Raw genomic sequence first — 14,443 nt, 5'->3', positions numbered from 1 at the left:
AGAAGGCCACTTATCACGATCTTCCCCTGAGAAATCCTAAGAGGCTGAAGGTATTTTATGAAAGAACCGATTATTGAATTTATTTGCCTATTTGAAAGCTAGTTTAAACAAATACCATTTCCCAATCTTTTGCAGACTTGGCTGGTTAAAATCCGAAGAGATGCCTCGAAGGATTCCAACTTAACCAAGCAAACTAAAATCTGCTCGTTACACTTCAAAGATTCAGATTTTCGTCTCACTTTAAAAGGTCGCCGGTACTTAAAAGACGATGGTATCACATCCATATCACAGGTGGCCCAGGCTCTGTCACAGGCTCTGTCACAGGCTCTGTCACAGGCTCTTTCACAGTGGATTATTATAGAGTTTGTATAGTGGTTTAGTTGGGCTAGCTTTTAAGCTCCGTAAATTTAAAGTTGTGTGAAATAAAGTCTTACCTTCACACAGAGTAGTCTGTGCTGTTCTTGTCGCGATTTGAGGCCGTTTTGCTGTGTTTCAGCTTAATGTCCTAGCACTACAAAAGAGAAGGTAGGAAAGCTCTGTCTCACACACGCTCGCCAAAATCGCTCAAAAAACACACTTAAATACTTCCCGTTGAATTGAAACTTGGAAGCACGAAAGCTAAATTGTTTCCCTTCATTCAAGTTCACCAAAACAAATCCCACATAAGGTGGGTTGTCGAGCAACTAACCCAGCGAAAATCTCAAATTGATCGCCATTTCAACGCCATTAGAATGCGCGTCGGTCAAATCCTGTGCCGTCAAAAGTCCGTTACGACTCGGTCGGCCTGGACACTAGCAAAATTAGGCCCAGTGGGTAGCCCCACGATATGAATAATTAGTCAGCTCTTATCCGAGATGTGCACGTCACTCCGACAATCCAGCGGTATTCCGATGATTGTAGGATCAAATCGAGGCTATCGGGTCGAGCTCCAGAGTGAATCGTAGCGAACTTTGCTATAAATCACGAGAACTTAGGTCAAAGGAGGAGAAACTCTCAAACGCAATTAAGGAATGGCAAGGAAAGAGTTAGAACTGACAAATAAAATCAAGGAGCTAGAGAGACAGCTGGAGTTGGAGAGAAATGTAAGGAAGGAGCTGGAAATGCTAAATTCTCAAAAAACATTTAGTATTGCAACTGTAAAGAGCAATGACAAACTGGTCAAAGTCCCTCAGTGTTACAAAGAACAAAAGGACTGTTATTTAATAGTTGATGTGAGAAGTTGAGCTGGAACAATAGACCATTTCTTGATACGTTTTCCTATCTTTTATGTTTCATTAATGAAGTCTGGCACCAATTTTTCCACAAGTACAATATACCTTAATTATTCTCGCAGATTTTTTAGGAAAAACGCGATGGTAAAAACTCAAAAAGATTGATAAACTTTACAAATAGCTTTTAGTCTTGTTTTCCTTACAAATCGCCTCACCTAAGTTGGCTGAGAGGTGTGTTCTGTCGCACTTTGTAATAAAAGCATAATAGCTGTAAAGTTGATGTTTAGTAGAAATTGGTCAGCTCGCATTTTACAAAACTGTTGTTTGAGGAATGATTTGCTTTGCACATTTATATCAATCATTTATCAAAACAAAATACATAAGTTTTACATTTTAACGGTTCTTTACAATAAAAAATTATTTTCAGTTTGACACCTACTTTGCGCCGCCGCCATGACCGTAAATATGCAACTTTAAATCGCAGCTCAGTGCATCTGACTAATTTCGTCCTAATGATATTTTTAATCAGAATATCTTAGATAAGTTAAAGGAAGGTGGAAGTATTAAAACGCGTTGGGGTTTCGGTGAGCTTCTAGCACAGCCTGACGATATATTATTCACACTTTCGAAATTTCCACCCAACAATGCACAATAAGCGACTGCAATAATATACCAAATCTATCTCGCCAACTATTTCTGACGCGTGAATCGAGTACTTAAATATATGATATGTGCAGAGAAATATTTTATTTGTCAGTTCTAACTAGTGGAAAGAGAGTGATAAAGATCATTGTCATCAGTTCAATAAACAATTGATGTAGTTTTGATCGTTGAAATAAGAAAAACTTTACAAGGGAATTGTTTTACCTCTAATGCAGGTTGAAGTGAGTCTGGCTTGGTTACTTCTGATTTCCATTTTCTGAAACACCTGTCATATTCAATATCAAGGGTATGGGGACTTGGAAGATCTGACTCGTATGCATACATCTTCGACATCTCTTCAAAGTCGCGTATCAATGAAAACGGGGGTAACTCAAGAATAAGAACACATCTATATCCACGGTTCGTCACAAAATAAATCGATGCTTTCTAATTCGCCGCTCCTACAGTACTTATTGAGTGCACCGCTCGTTGTAAAGACTGAATTTCCGTGACTGGACTGTCTGGTAATAACTGAAAGGCGTAGCTAGACAAAATGTCACTTTAGCGTGATGCTTCACAGAAGCATGAAAATAAGACACAGGTAAAAGAGCCACATTCACATTGAACCAAAACTTTATTTATTTTTTATGGAGAAAATGTTTTAGCTTTATTGAGCAGAAGAACCTTAACTTTGCTATGAGCTTTTTTCATTTAAGATTTACTGTTTTGGTTAGGATTTTTACAAGTTTTTGACATTAGTTGTTTTAATTTAGGGGGTTCGATCGAATCCCCCCGAACCCCCCCTAGATCCGCCTCAGAACTTTGTGAATCCACTTTCACTTACCACCCTCAACTTCTTATTATCGCTAAATTAAAGACTCGGATTTTACTCACAGCGAAGATTTGCTTAAAATATGTCTTCCACCTTGTTAAAAATCAGTACGCAACACATTTCCTGGGCAACCGAGCTCGGTTCCAAAATTCCAATTCCATCTGGAAACAGTGGACAAGAAGAGTAGTGGAATGTCCATTGCTAAATTATTCATTTATTTGAGAAAACATTTTCAACATTAATCATCCAAAACATCGTCGAAAGTAAAAATACTTTTAGAGGACTTAGGAAACTATCTATTCGAAGTTTTGGGGTGTTATAGTCAAATATAGTCTTTGTTCAAGGGAGTGACGGAGATTGTTTTCGGAAGAGCTTTAGTTTTTTCTTTGTGTTCTTTCAGTTTTCCACGATGTTTCTGGCATCCTTCGCTTTTTTTTTTCATTTTTCTTAATTTTTTTTTTTGATCGGGCTTGAGTTTAAAACGTACATGATTATCACTTAATAAATTTTGTATTTCAATCAGGTACACCAGATATTACCTTTCATACTACATCGCTTGTCATCGCTATAGGTTGCTGTCGACACGACCAATTTCATCTGCTATTAGCGAGCTATCTACAATCATTAGGAGCTAGACCAAAGTAGGTTTCCTTTATTTTACTGTTAAGATATTTCCTTTTGTTTGGTTCGCACGGTTTATTTTTCGCTTTCAGTTCACTTTATAGTCGCTTGATCGTTAATTAGGCTCTTACATTTCTCAAAGATACTTTCAAAGTTTAGCTTCTACTGTATTTTATTTTAGTTCGAACCACACACGCACACACAGACAGAGTCACGCACTCAATTCAGCCACTTAAATTCAGCTACAGCCATCAATCTTAACTACGCTACTTTCAAGATAGACTTCGTCGCTTTCATCTATGATTCCACACCGATATCTTCATTCTCGTTTGTGTTTTGATTGTGATCCTCGTTTAAATAAACCGTGAATTACATTGTGCGTTCGAATTGTCTACTCCGCTACAATAGTAACGTTTGGAGGTTACAGACCTAGCTTGTCATCATTACCATTATTGAAATTGAACATTCTCATTAAGTAACAATTTTCCTAACTATCAACACTGAGCGAGGGTAACTACAGCTAAGGAAACCCCATTGACTGAAAAATTTCACATATACATGGAAGGTCTTGAGCGATACTTTGGAAAATAAACCGTTCTGATTACAACTTTCTTTCTTTTTTGCCACATGTAGAGAGTAAGGATACAGCAGTCCTCAAGTATTGAAAGAGACCTTTGCTATGTTTTACGTGTACTATATGACGTTCGTCTTGCTAAAACTGTCACTCGGGTTCTTATTTTCTTCGTAATCCAACAATTACCTTTTACATTTTTAAATCAACGAAAGATCTTCCCATAAGAGAAGACTCAAGCGTACCATGCATATACATCAACACAAGTTTTACCACTGTTGTTTTCCTCTGAATGGTCTTTCCAATCCTGTCCGTACCATATCTGCATCGCTTGGTAGCTCGAAACAGACAACGGAGTCACGAGGCTGCGAAAAACCAGCTCAGGTGAATTATGTTGATATCCAGGAAGACTGTAGGAATCCTTATTCAAATCTTCAGCAGGCGGAAAGACAGGTTTCTTATCGGCATCTGTAATGATTGTCATCAACTTTCTTCCGTAGCTTGAATGAGCGCAGCCCCAGTAAGATGCATCAGCCGTAGGGTTGCAGAGCACCGTCCCTGATCTGTGAATAAGCTTCATTGTCTTCACTCGTCCACTCTTTGTCATATTGAAGGAGCCATAAAAATTATCTTTGGCTCCAAAGCAGACGGGTTCTTCACCATTTATCTTTTGCCAGCTCTCTAAAATAAAGTAATGCCCTGATAGGATAAGTAGAAAGTTTTGAAAGTTCAACTGTATGATAAATGTAGCTAAACAAATGGTAACTAACACTGCCATTTGCAAGACAATTTCCTGTAATAAAAACCGCTTCCTTTTCGGCGCCGTGATCTTATTATTTGTTTTAATCTGTTCGTGGTCGTCAATCAATACGATGATGCATAATGGAAAGAATTGTTTCTGTCAACGACTCATCTTCTTCTCCGAATTTATTTTTTTCTTTAATTACTGAAAACGAACTCCTTTTTCCTTTAATTCGCTTTTTTTTTTCGCAAAAACACTGCCCCGAGATAATATTTTAATAAGTTAGTAGTTAAGGGTGCTACATCGGTCTGTAACCAATCAGAGAGCCGGATATCGCAATTCAAGGGTTAGATTGTAAATAATGAGGCACGGATTTAGCATATGGCACAAAAAGACACACAAACTAAACTTTTTAAACATAATTTATTGGTCTTATCCTTAAATTTACAAAACAATCGTTGTGTTCTTTGTTTCCGAAAGAAATGATTGTTTAGTCAGTTTGAAAAGAAACAGTTTCGCAAGACGTCTGTTAGTTATTCTGAACGATGGAAACGCACGTTAGATCTAAATAAATCCCTTAGGATATTTTCGGGTTGAGTGGGTGAATATTCAATGACATGTTCCAAAACATTATTGCATTTGTATCTAAAAACTTCTTGTAAACCGTTCCATGTTTTTGAGCGAAGTCTGGCTGGTACTATCAAAGCGTTCGTAATATGTTTGTTTTTATAAAAAAAGTGCTTTATACAAAGTTTTTATAAAAAGATCTAAGTCCCAATGAACCGATTCTGCGTCGGGGAATATTTAATCCTTAAACTCTATTATTCGCATCTCATTGAAAGATATTCAAGTGAGAAAATAGAATTGTCAACGTGGACATAACCTGAAAAGCACAGACCTCAGAAAGTACGACAAACGAACTTGCCCACACTTGCCCACCTATATTCCCCGAGTACAATATGACTACATGCTAAAGGTGACTTCATCGCTCACAAATTTCAAATTGTTTATTTTATCAAACCAAAGGTAAAAGATATTACAAGTTCGACCATTTTTCAAAAGGAAAACATCTTTTTTTCGTTCAAAGTTCTTCCTTCTGCTCTTCTTCCTCCTCTTCTTCCCTTTCTTCTTCAGATTCATCCAAGAGGGGTCTTTTCTTGAAGATTCGATTTAATAGGAATTTTCTTCTGTCAATGGCTGACTCTAACGCCTCGTCAAAATCCATATCGTCCTCATTTATAAAGCGCCGGACAGTTTGCATGACTTGTCTGTGTATTTTATCCCGTTTAATAAGACTATACCACCTCAGACGTTGCAAGTATATCCTTCTTAATCTACGTCTAGCTCGAGGTAAGAGAGAATTGAAAGCGGCATCCTCAGAGAACTTATCGCATTTTCCCTCTTTTCGATAAAGTTGACCTTGTTCATCGAAGAATTAACTCAAAGAATCTTGCACTTGATCAGTAAATTCTACCCATGAATTATCATCACCATAGTTATCATCATTGTCGTCGTCGTCTTCATCATCATCATTGTAATTCCCCTTCTGCCCGTCTGTTGTCTCGGAGTCACTAACAATACCATCCTCTGACGCGTCATGGTGGTCTTCCTCTTCTCCTGCCTCTTGTTTGTCATAGTCTTCCAATGAGTTACCAAAGATATCTTTGTCGTGAGAACTATTGGTCATGATGGTCATTCAACAAAACAAAAGTTTCTCTTACGATGTGTACGTGGCGGTGGTTGTTCTGAAATGATTTCTGACTAGTATAAAGGTCTGTATAAATTTTTACTTTTGTACGATACAGTCGTATGCATCCTTCATGTGCCAAAAGGTGACCGAACACGCGTCGATTGTCAACACTGGTAGGGTGTAAATCTAAGTCCAGATATCCGTACACTTCATGAATACACCGATGACGTCGGCAATACATTAGTAATGATGATGTCGGTCCCTGGGGAATCGTAAGCAATTGTTCTCCTCTATAAATATGCCGACAACCTATTTTCTATTGCTCCAAAATGCAAATTCTATTGTTTTTTGTGGTCACGTGTGCGAAACCCGGCTCTCTGATTGGTTACAGACCGATGTAACGCTCTTCACTATTTAAGTTAAAAAAAAAGAGTCGGGAGAACAGCGCGTAAAAGAGGCCGTGGGTTGAAAAACGATTCTAACAGTCCAAGAAAACGATTTACCTTTACAATAAGCCTGGATGACCTTGCTATTCTCTTCGGAGTAGATCCAGTATCTCCCGTCAGCCATCTCGTCGCCTTCACTCGCTTTGATCTCAGCGCAAGTATTCCCTGGAAGTTCTTTGATGGATCCGAGGGGAACTACGTCCGTTAAAAATTATAATTTATACAAGTAGCTTACAATATCATGCAACTCGGGTATTCGGGAATTCAAGATGCAGTTTTAGTAACCAATAGGAAATAACAGGATAGGAAATAAACGCTTCCACCATCCCTACTTGTGTAAAGCAGGTAGGAATGAAAACTGTGCAAATTCTATTCGATCTAGGCTAAGAAAAAAGATGGAATGCAACAATAATGACACAGAGACACAAGCCAACGTTTCGCTATTATCTGTAGGCTATTGTCAAGGTAACATTGATGATGCAATTCCGAAGCGTCGCCACTACATCTGTCTTTGTATTTCAAAACACTTACAAACTACGGAACAATCACGGCACTCAAATCATTCAAAGGCTCGAAAATTTTGTCTTGAAATAGTGCATGCCTCCGAAATTTAAGATTTTGGTAATCGTGCAGATAAAAAAGGGTCTGCCCAGAATCGCAAATGCCATGTGCAAGTTGAGGGAACTTCAAGCTTACCTCTGTTTCCAGAAAGTTTCATGTAAAATCTCTCCTGATCTGGAATAAAATCTTCTGGTCTTGCTTCCTTTGTACGATTGTTCAGCTCGCAGATGTTTTGACCAGCGACGACATTGTAACTCTGACACGTGACTTCATCATCACACCGGAAAAAACACTCCACAGGCAACCCAACCCGATACACTTTAAACATGTGACCTCTAAGGTACATTCCACTAATTGATCGTTCCTGCTCAAGACACTGACCAGTAGCGTCAAGTATACCAATCCGGGAAACCAGAAACATGATAGTCAGCCACAACTTTAGATTCATTCTGAGGTGACTATGGTTGGCTACCTATCAACACAGTTAGCAAAGCTAAGACGAAGTTATATAGAGTTTTTGTACCTCTAGCTACACCAGTTGAACACATAGACACATCACCGTGTTCCGTTCGAGAATACGAGAAAATAATAATTGACAGCGTAAAGATGTGACACTGCCGTACCAGTAAATACAGAAAAACCGAAACGCATGAGAATATTTAAACAATAGAATGTTTTTGTCGAGGAACTATCGGCTGATAGTTGCCCCGCGGAAATTTGATGTTCTTAAAACAAATACTTTCCCTCGAAGCTTCGCTTCTCGGGAAAATATGCTAGTTTTAAGAACATCAAATTTCCAAGGGGCAACTATCAGACAGATAGTTCCGAGACATAAACACTCTATTGTCTTTATTGTTCTCCACTAAATTTTCTTCCGCGCGCCAGTTGAAAAACAGTCAAAACCCACCAAAATGCAGATCAATCAAATGTTTATTCACACTACAGTCTGTCACAAATGTCAATAACTTGCAACCGGACGTTGGCTAAATGATAAGAGAAAATTTTTCACGGACGGGCACTATCCATCCGGGTAATTTCCGCCGACAAGCACTATCCATCCGGGCATTTTCCGCGGACGGACACTATGGGCTGATAGTGTCTCTCCACAGATGAACACTATCGCGTCACGTGATCGATTTAAACCAATAAGAATCGGAGAAAATTTAGTGGTAAACTATATTTTTTGTCATAGAAAGCTTACCCAGAGACATAAGAGAATGAAACTTTCATTCCCTTTCATTACTTTTTACCGACAGAACCTTTAACCTCAATGATAGTTGTTCATTAAATTGCTAGTCTCCAAATAAAAATCAGCACAAAACGAAATATCATATATGCCACAAAGTTTTATTATGGAAAACTTACCCATAGACATAAGAAAATGAAACTTTGCTGCTACTAAATGCCGATGATTAATTCAATGGTTGGGCTAAGAATTCTCCAGTATACAAAAGCATGTGAAATTGTTTGTTTAATTTTCAGAAATAACTTCAACCCTCTTTTAGCACGAATTATTAGTCAAAGAAACCGAAATGAAAATTTAACCTTCATCCTTCATCTTGAAAATAAATAGTTAAGGCTTCTCGAAAATAGAGACACAAAAAGAGCTTATTTCCATGCTCCCCCATCATTGTGGAAGCAGTTGCAATAATTATAGAGCTTCGTATTACCTATCACACTTTGTAATGGAATTGCAAAAGTGATTATCTTCTGGTACTTGTAGAGCTTTTTTAAGGATATTTTCACGGCTAACCAAGCGGAGTTGTTTCGCTTTGGCTAACAGCTGCTTGGAATAACTAAAATCTTTGTCTGATACAATGGAACGGCTGTAGTTTTTTTTCCTCATGGCGATTTAATGATGATTTCGAGGCTTCCCGGTTCATATTACTTATCCTGTTTGTTTCCGAGTAAAATCCCTCGAGCAAACTCTTCGGCAGACTGTAGAGTTCGATTTCGTCGGTAATTTTATTTTCAAGATAGAATCAGTAAATAATAAACTCTCACTTCTTTGTAATATCAAGGAGCTCTTACTTGAATAAATAATTGGTCTCCAAATATTTTTTAATCATTTGTCTCGCATTTTATTTTTCGCATAGTCTTCGGATAACAAGATATTATCTGGTAAACGCGACAGTTGCAATAAAACGCTTTTTTTCGTTCCCAAATTGTGTCAGCTAGATATGTTATAGAGCACTAAAGCAGATAAAGATGTTACGAACTGCGCCTTGAGCAACTATCACCCTTTTCTCGCTAGCTACATACATACATACATACATACAGACATAGTTTATTTGAAATATCAAAGAAATAAACAACACAAATAATACCCAAAAAAGGAAATTTAAGAGGTTAACCCTATGTAAATAAACTTCCAAAGCAACAAATTTAAAAACGTATGCTTCTAATAAAATCTAAGGTGGATAAAGACCTAAGAAATACGCATGTCTAATTTAAGAGCTGTCTTGAAACGTGTTAAGTTACCCATCTCAACGACATTGGCGGGGAGGTCATTCCATTCACGAATAATTTTAACAAAAAAGAGTATTTATAGCAATTACAGTTTGCCAATTTCACCTGCATTTTGTAATTGGGGTTGGACCTAATACGTACGTTTTGAAGCAAACTCAAACAAATCACAAAAATGAAGGCCTTTCGCCTTCATACAAGTTTATAGCATTCTATCAAGGAAAAATATAGTCTTCTATCAGTCAACTTCGACCAATGTAACATTTCACAACGACCCTCATATGACATCTCATCGATCCCTTCGCTGACCTAAGGCCAATCGAGAGGCTCTTCTCTTAAATCTCTCTAAGAGAACAATATTTTTAACAAGGTAAGGGCACCATACTGGGGAAGCATACTCAAGGATTGGTCTCACAAGAGTCTTGTACAATGTGGAAAAGATTTCCTTGTTTACAGGACCGATTGTTCGATTAGACCAAGAACTTTATTGGCCTGATTGACAACCTCAACAACGTGTGGAGTCCACGAGAGGTCGTGTGAGATTGTAATGCTAGAGGTCTTTTACAGAACTCACTGAGCTTAGACATTCTCCGCGCGGGACGAGAAAATATTGTGGGACAGATTTAACACGATTATGTGTTACTTGCATAACCTCACATTTGTTCACGCTGAAGTTTAACTGTCAGACCTCAGACCAACTTTTAAGGTGAAAAAAGTCGGACTGAAGAATATTTGTGTCTCTGGCTATGTCGGAGATCTCTCTGTAAACCTTCGTCAGACCGAAGTCATTGAAAGCCAAAAAATGCAAAGAAATAAGAGAGGATCGTCGTATTCGATCTTTTAAAAGCAATAGCGTGAGATATATATTTCCTTACCTCAAGTCAGCTCGATTCAAGTCAGCTAAAATTTGCCTTTGAATTTTGAGTGGGTTGCACTAAATATCAGTTATAGCCAAGTTATAAGTACCTCATCACTCCAAGCATGCGATGCTTTTTCTTTAATTTTTCTCCACCTTCCCGCGTGTCTCAATTTTTTTCTCATGCAGTTAATACTTAATATATTAGACAGCCCCAAGAACTTTTTTCTTAGGTTAATTTGTTTTCATATCTTTTATGTTTAATTCATAAAGTTTGGTACTAAACTTGAGTATATCTTAATCGTTCTCGCATGTTTTTTAGCCTAAACACGATAATGAAACTCAGAAAGATTGATAAACTTTATAAACAGCTTTTCATTTTGTTTCTTTTTACAAATGGCTGCGCCTAAGCTGGCTTAGAGGTGTGTTCTGTCGCACTTTGTAATAATAGCATAACAGCTGTAAAGTTAATTATGCTTAGCACAAATTGTTGAGCTCGTATGTTTACGAAACCGTCGTTTGAGGAGTTTGTTGTTTTGCACATTTATATCAATCCTTTATTAGAACAGAACACACAAGTTTTCCTTTTTCAATGATTCTTTACGATAAAAGAATTATTTTTCAGTTTGACACCTACTTTGCGCCGCCGTCATAACCGTACATAGGCAACTTTTAATCGCAGCTCAGTACATCTGACTAATCTCGTCCCAATAATGTTTTTATTCAGAATAGGTTAGATACTGGTTAAGGAAAGTAGAATTTTAAAATATGTTGTGGTTTCGGCGAGCTTCTAGAAAAGCCTGGCAACATGTTATTCAAGTTCCACCCAACAATGCACAAAAAGCGGCCGAAATAATACACCAAATCTACCTCGTCAACCTAAATTTTTGACGCGTGGATTGAGTACCTCAATAATTAATCATACGTTAAAAAGTAACCGGTGACTTATTATCTTTTTTGTTTATCACACAATTCATGGTGAAGGAAAGAAATTCATTAAAATTCAGGATAGCTTTAAAATATTTTGTTAAATGAAAAAAGACGCGTTGTCAATGTATATTTTTATGTTCATTTGTTTTGAACTCTTCTCATCAATTAACAATTGGTTCATGCTTTAGCGTGCACTATCGAGTTATGGAGCACGCGGGAAGTTTGGAGAGCACGAAAGAAGCGTAAGAGTTGCCAGAGAAGATAGCCGAGGGCAACTCTAACTTCTTGAGTGCTCTCTAAACTTCCCAAGTGCTCCATAACTCAATACTGCACAGCTGAAAGCATGAACCAATTTTTTTAGAACATAGCCGGCTCGATCGCTGTGACCTATCAATACTCTCGAGCAGTAGACTCGACTGAGTTCAAAACTAAGCGTTTAATCAATGTCTCTTGAGTTCGTCTTACAACGGGTGTGTAAAACTACTCTACTAAAAAGGTGGGGCCCTGGTATTATACACCGAGATATCGCGTAATAAAATGACTAATCTGATCTCCCATTGGTCCCTACATACATACATACATACATACATACATACATACATACATACATACATACGTAGGTTAATTGACCACTCCCCATGAGGGTTTTTCGGGGCCAACATCCGCCCATCCCACCCAGGGGAGGACATCCATCACACAGTAATCTCGTGCGTGGGAAAATAACGTCTCATACCCCTAACCCTGCATGGAGACGAGGCCTACGGTTTGTTCGTCCTTATCCGAGAAGACTAGAATATCACTCCATTTCTTGATTATAGAAAGGTAGCAAATTCTCCTCATTTATTTTAATACCACGAGTATTGGTCCGGACGGGGCTCGAACCCTCGACCTCCCGCATTACACAATCCGGCGCTCTAACCAATTGAGCTAACCTGGAGGCAGTTAAAGTCGTTGCCAAGTGAAAATCAATGAAAGTTCACTCAAGGTTACCTCAATCAATGGTGTTAATTAAGAAACTAAACCTCTGTTCTACTCAAATTACGAAGTCTCCGGCAATCACCGTTTGCTGAGATAATTGAGATGTCATTCCCTTATAGCAGGATTATACCTTCCGTATGACCTGTATAGTTATATGTTACGAGACAACTGAAAAAAATGTATATCAATTTGGCAGAACTACTGTAAAGTATAGTATTACGCCTGGTGACAAAAATTAATGATTTCTTGTGAGCATGAATGCACGGGAGAAATTATGGCAGTACTTGACCCCGTTTTTACGGGGGCATAGGTTATAAGGAGTTAACGAACATCTTTCAGCTTTCAAACTTTCATTTTGGCTCTAATTGTCATTGTTCACCATATTTATTCTTGTACGTTAATTAAGCCCTGAAAAGTTGTAGCAGGTGAGTCTGTAACCCGACTTTCATTATTTACAATTTGAAGGTTTCAATTGAAGGTAACGGTTTATGCACCAGTGAGTATTACAAACCTACAGACTCGCATAATTACTTGTTATATTCGTCTTCGCATCCATCTCACGATAAGAATTCCATTCCTTTTTCTCATTTTCTAAGACTTCGTCGTTTATGTAGTGATGACTCTGATTTCCACCACAATTCAGAGTCGATGTACCAGTTTTTCGATAAACGTGGTTACCCTGTTTCTGTCGTTCAAGCGGGTTACCACCGCGCCCAACTTATTGATCGACATTCAGCACTACAAACGTCGCATAAGGAAGATTCCGACCGCATTCCATTCACTCTCACGTTTGACCCTCACAACCACTCAGTTAAATCCATCATTCTTAAAAACTTTAAATTACTTCAAAACGATCCAGAGACAAGCACTATCTTTTCGCAGCCTCCGTTCGTTTCATTCAAACGCGACAAAACCATAGGCAATTTTTTGGTCAAAAGTTCTCTTCAGACTAATGACCTACCAGACACTTTTAAATGCGCTCGTGCACGATGCCAATCGTGTCCCTTCATTAACAACACTGATAAAATATCGGGACCTAAATGATCCATTAAGATCACCGATCACTTCACGTGCACCTCCGCCAATGTAATCTATTGTAAAACTTGCACTCATTGCAAAAAGATATGCATCGGCGAAACAGGCAGAAGGCTAGGTGACCGATTCCGAGAACACTTTCGAGACGTGGAAAAGAATGACAAGGACACATCGAAACCAGTCGCTAAAACATTTTAATTTACCTAGTCATTCTAAGAAACATATGGCAATCTGCGGTCCTTCCTTACACTTAGGTAGCACGGAAAGCCGTAAAACTCTTGAACAAAAGCTCATCTTTCAAACCGGCAGTCTAAATCCCACAGGGATTAACGACCGCTTTTCATTCCACTAATTTATTCGTGTTTTTCTCGTTGCCATGTTCCCACCAATAACGTAGCTCCATTTTCTGCCTTTAAAAGCACACACAACCCACAATTCCTCTATTCGCTCCGACGAAGGGCTAACGCTCGAAACGTCAGCTTTTGTAATCGTTACGGTGGCCAATTTACCATTTAAACTTTGTTGATATATCCAAATTATTTCGTTACTCCCACCGACGCAGGCCCAAACAGTTTCTTTCGAAACTATCAGCCTTTAATTTATTCATTTCCATTATTTGCAGTTGTGTGATTATACCATTTTTTAAGTTACCACCTTGCAACATGTAATCCTATTTAGATGGCATTATATACTCATGCTCAAGCTTTCACTGGTGCATGGTGTTCTTACGAATACTGATACCTCAGTAAACCGCCAAACAAATTATATTAGGAATTGGTCACAAGATATGTGACGTTTCAAGGGTGGGAATCTGGAAAAGCAAGGATCGATCCTCCTAAGATTGAAGGCTGATAGTTTCGAA

The 14,443-nt window shown here is 38.3% G+C and overlaps 1 protein-coding gene across 2 annotated transcripts; it reads right to left on the bottom strand.

Annotated features, from left to right (window-relative positions):
* Nucleotides 1-2,490: 2,490 nt before the first annotated feature.
* On the bottom strand, nt 2,491-10,851 carry LOC148716650 (uncharacterized). 2 transcript variants are annotated; one of them, XM_088745421.1, is made up of 4 exons: nt 10,658-10,851; nt 7,452-7,788; nt 6,813-6,950; nt 2,491-4,576 (listed from the first exon to the last, which is right to left on the bottom strand). In XM_088745421.1, the coding sequence occupies exons 2-4, from the start codon at nt 7,762-7,764 to the stop codon at nt 4,113-4,115; spliced, it is 915 nt and encodes a 304-aa protein (XP_088601547.1). In that variant the 5' UTR covers nt 7,765-7,788; nt 10,658-10,851; the 3' UTR covers nt 2,491-4,112. The 2 variants fall into 2 exon arrangements, with proteins under 2 accessions (XP_088601547.1, XP_088601548.1); XM_088745422.1 differs by having other exon boundaries at nt 2,492-4,558.
* Between the last annotated feature and the right edge of the window lie 3,592 nt (nt 10,852-14,443).

Source organism: Stylophora pistillata, chromosome 14 (genome assembly GCF_964205215.1).
Source record: "Stylophora pistillata chromosome 14, jaStyPist1.2, whole genome shotgun sequence".
Classification (NCBI taxonomy): domain Eukaryota; kingdom Metazoa; phylum Cnidaria; class Anthozoa; order Scleractinia; family Pocilloporidae; genus Stylophora; species Stylophora pistillata.
The sequence above is the reverse complement of the archived record's forward strand: the minus strand, read 5'-3'. Positions and strand labels throughout refer to the sequence as shown.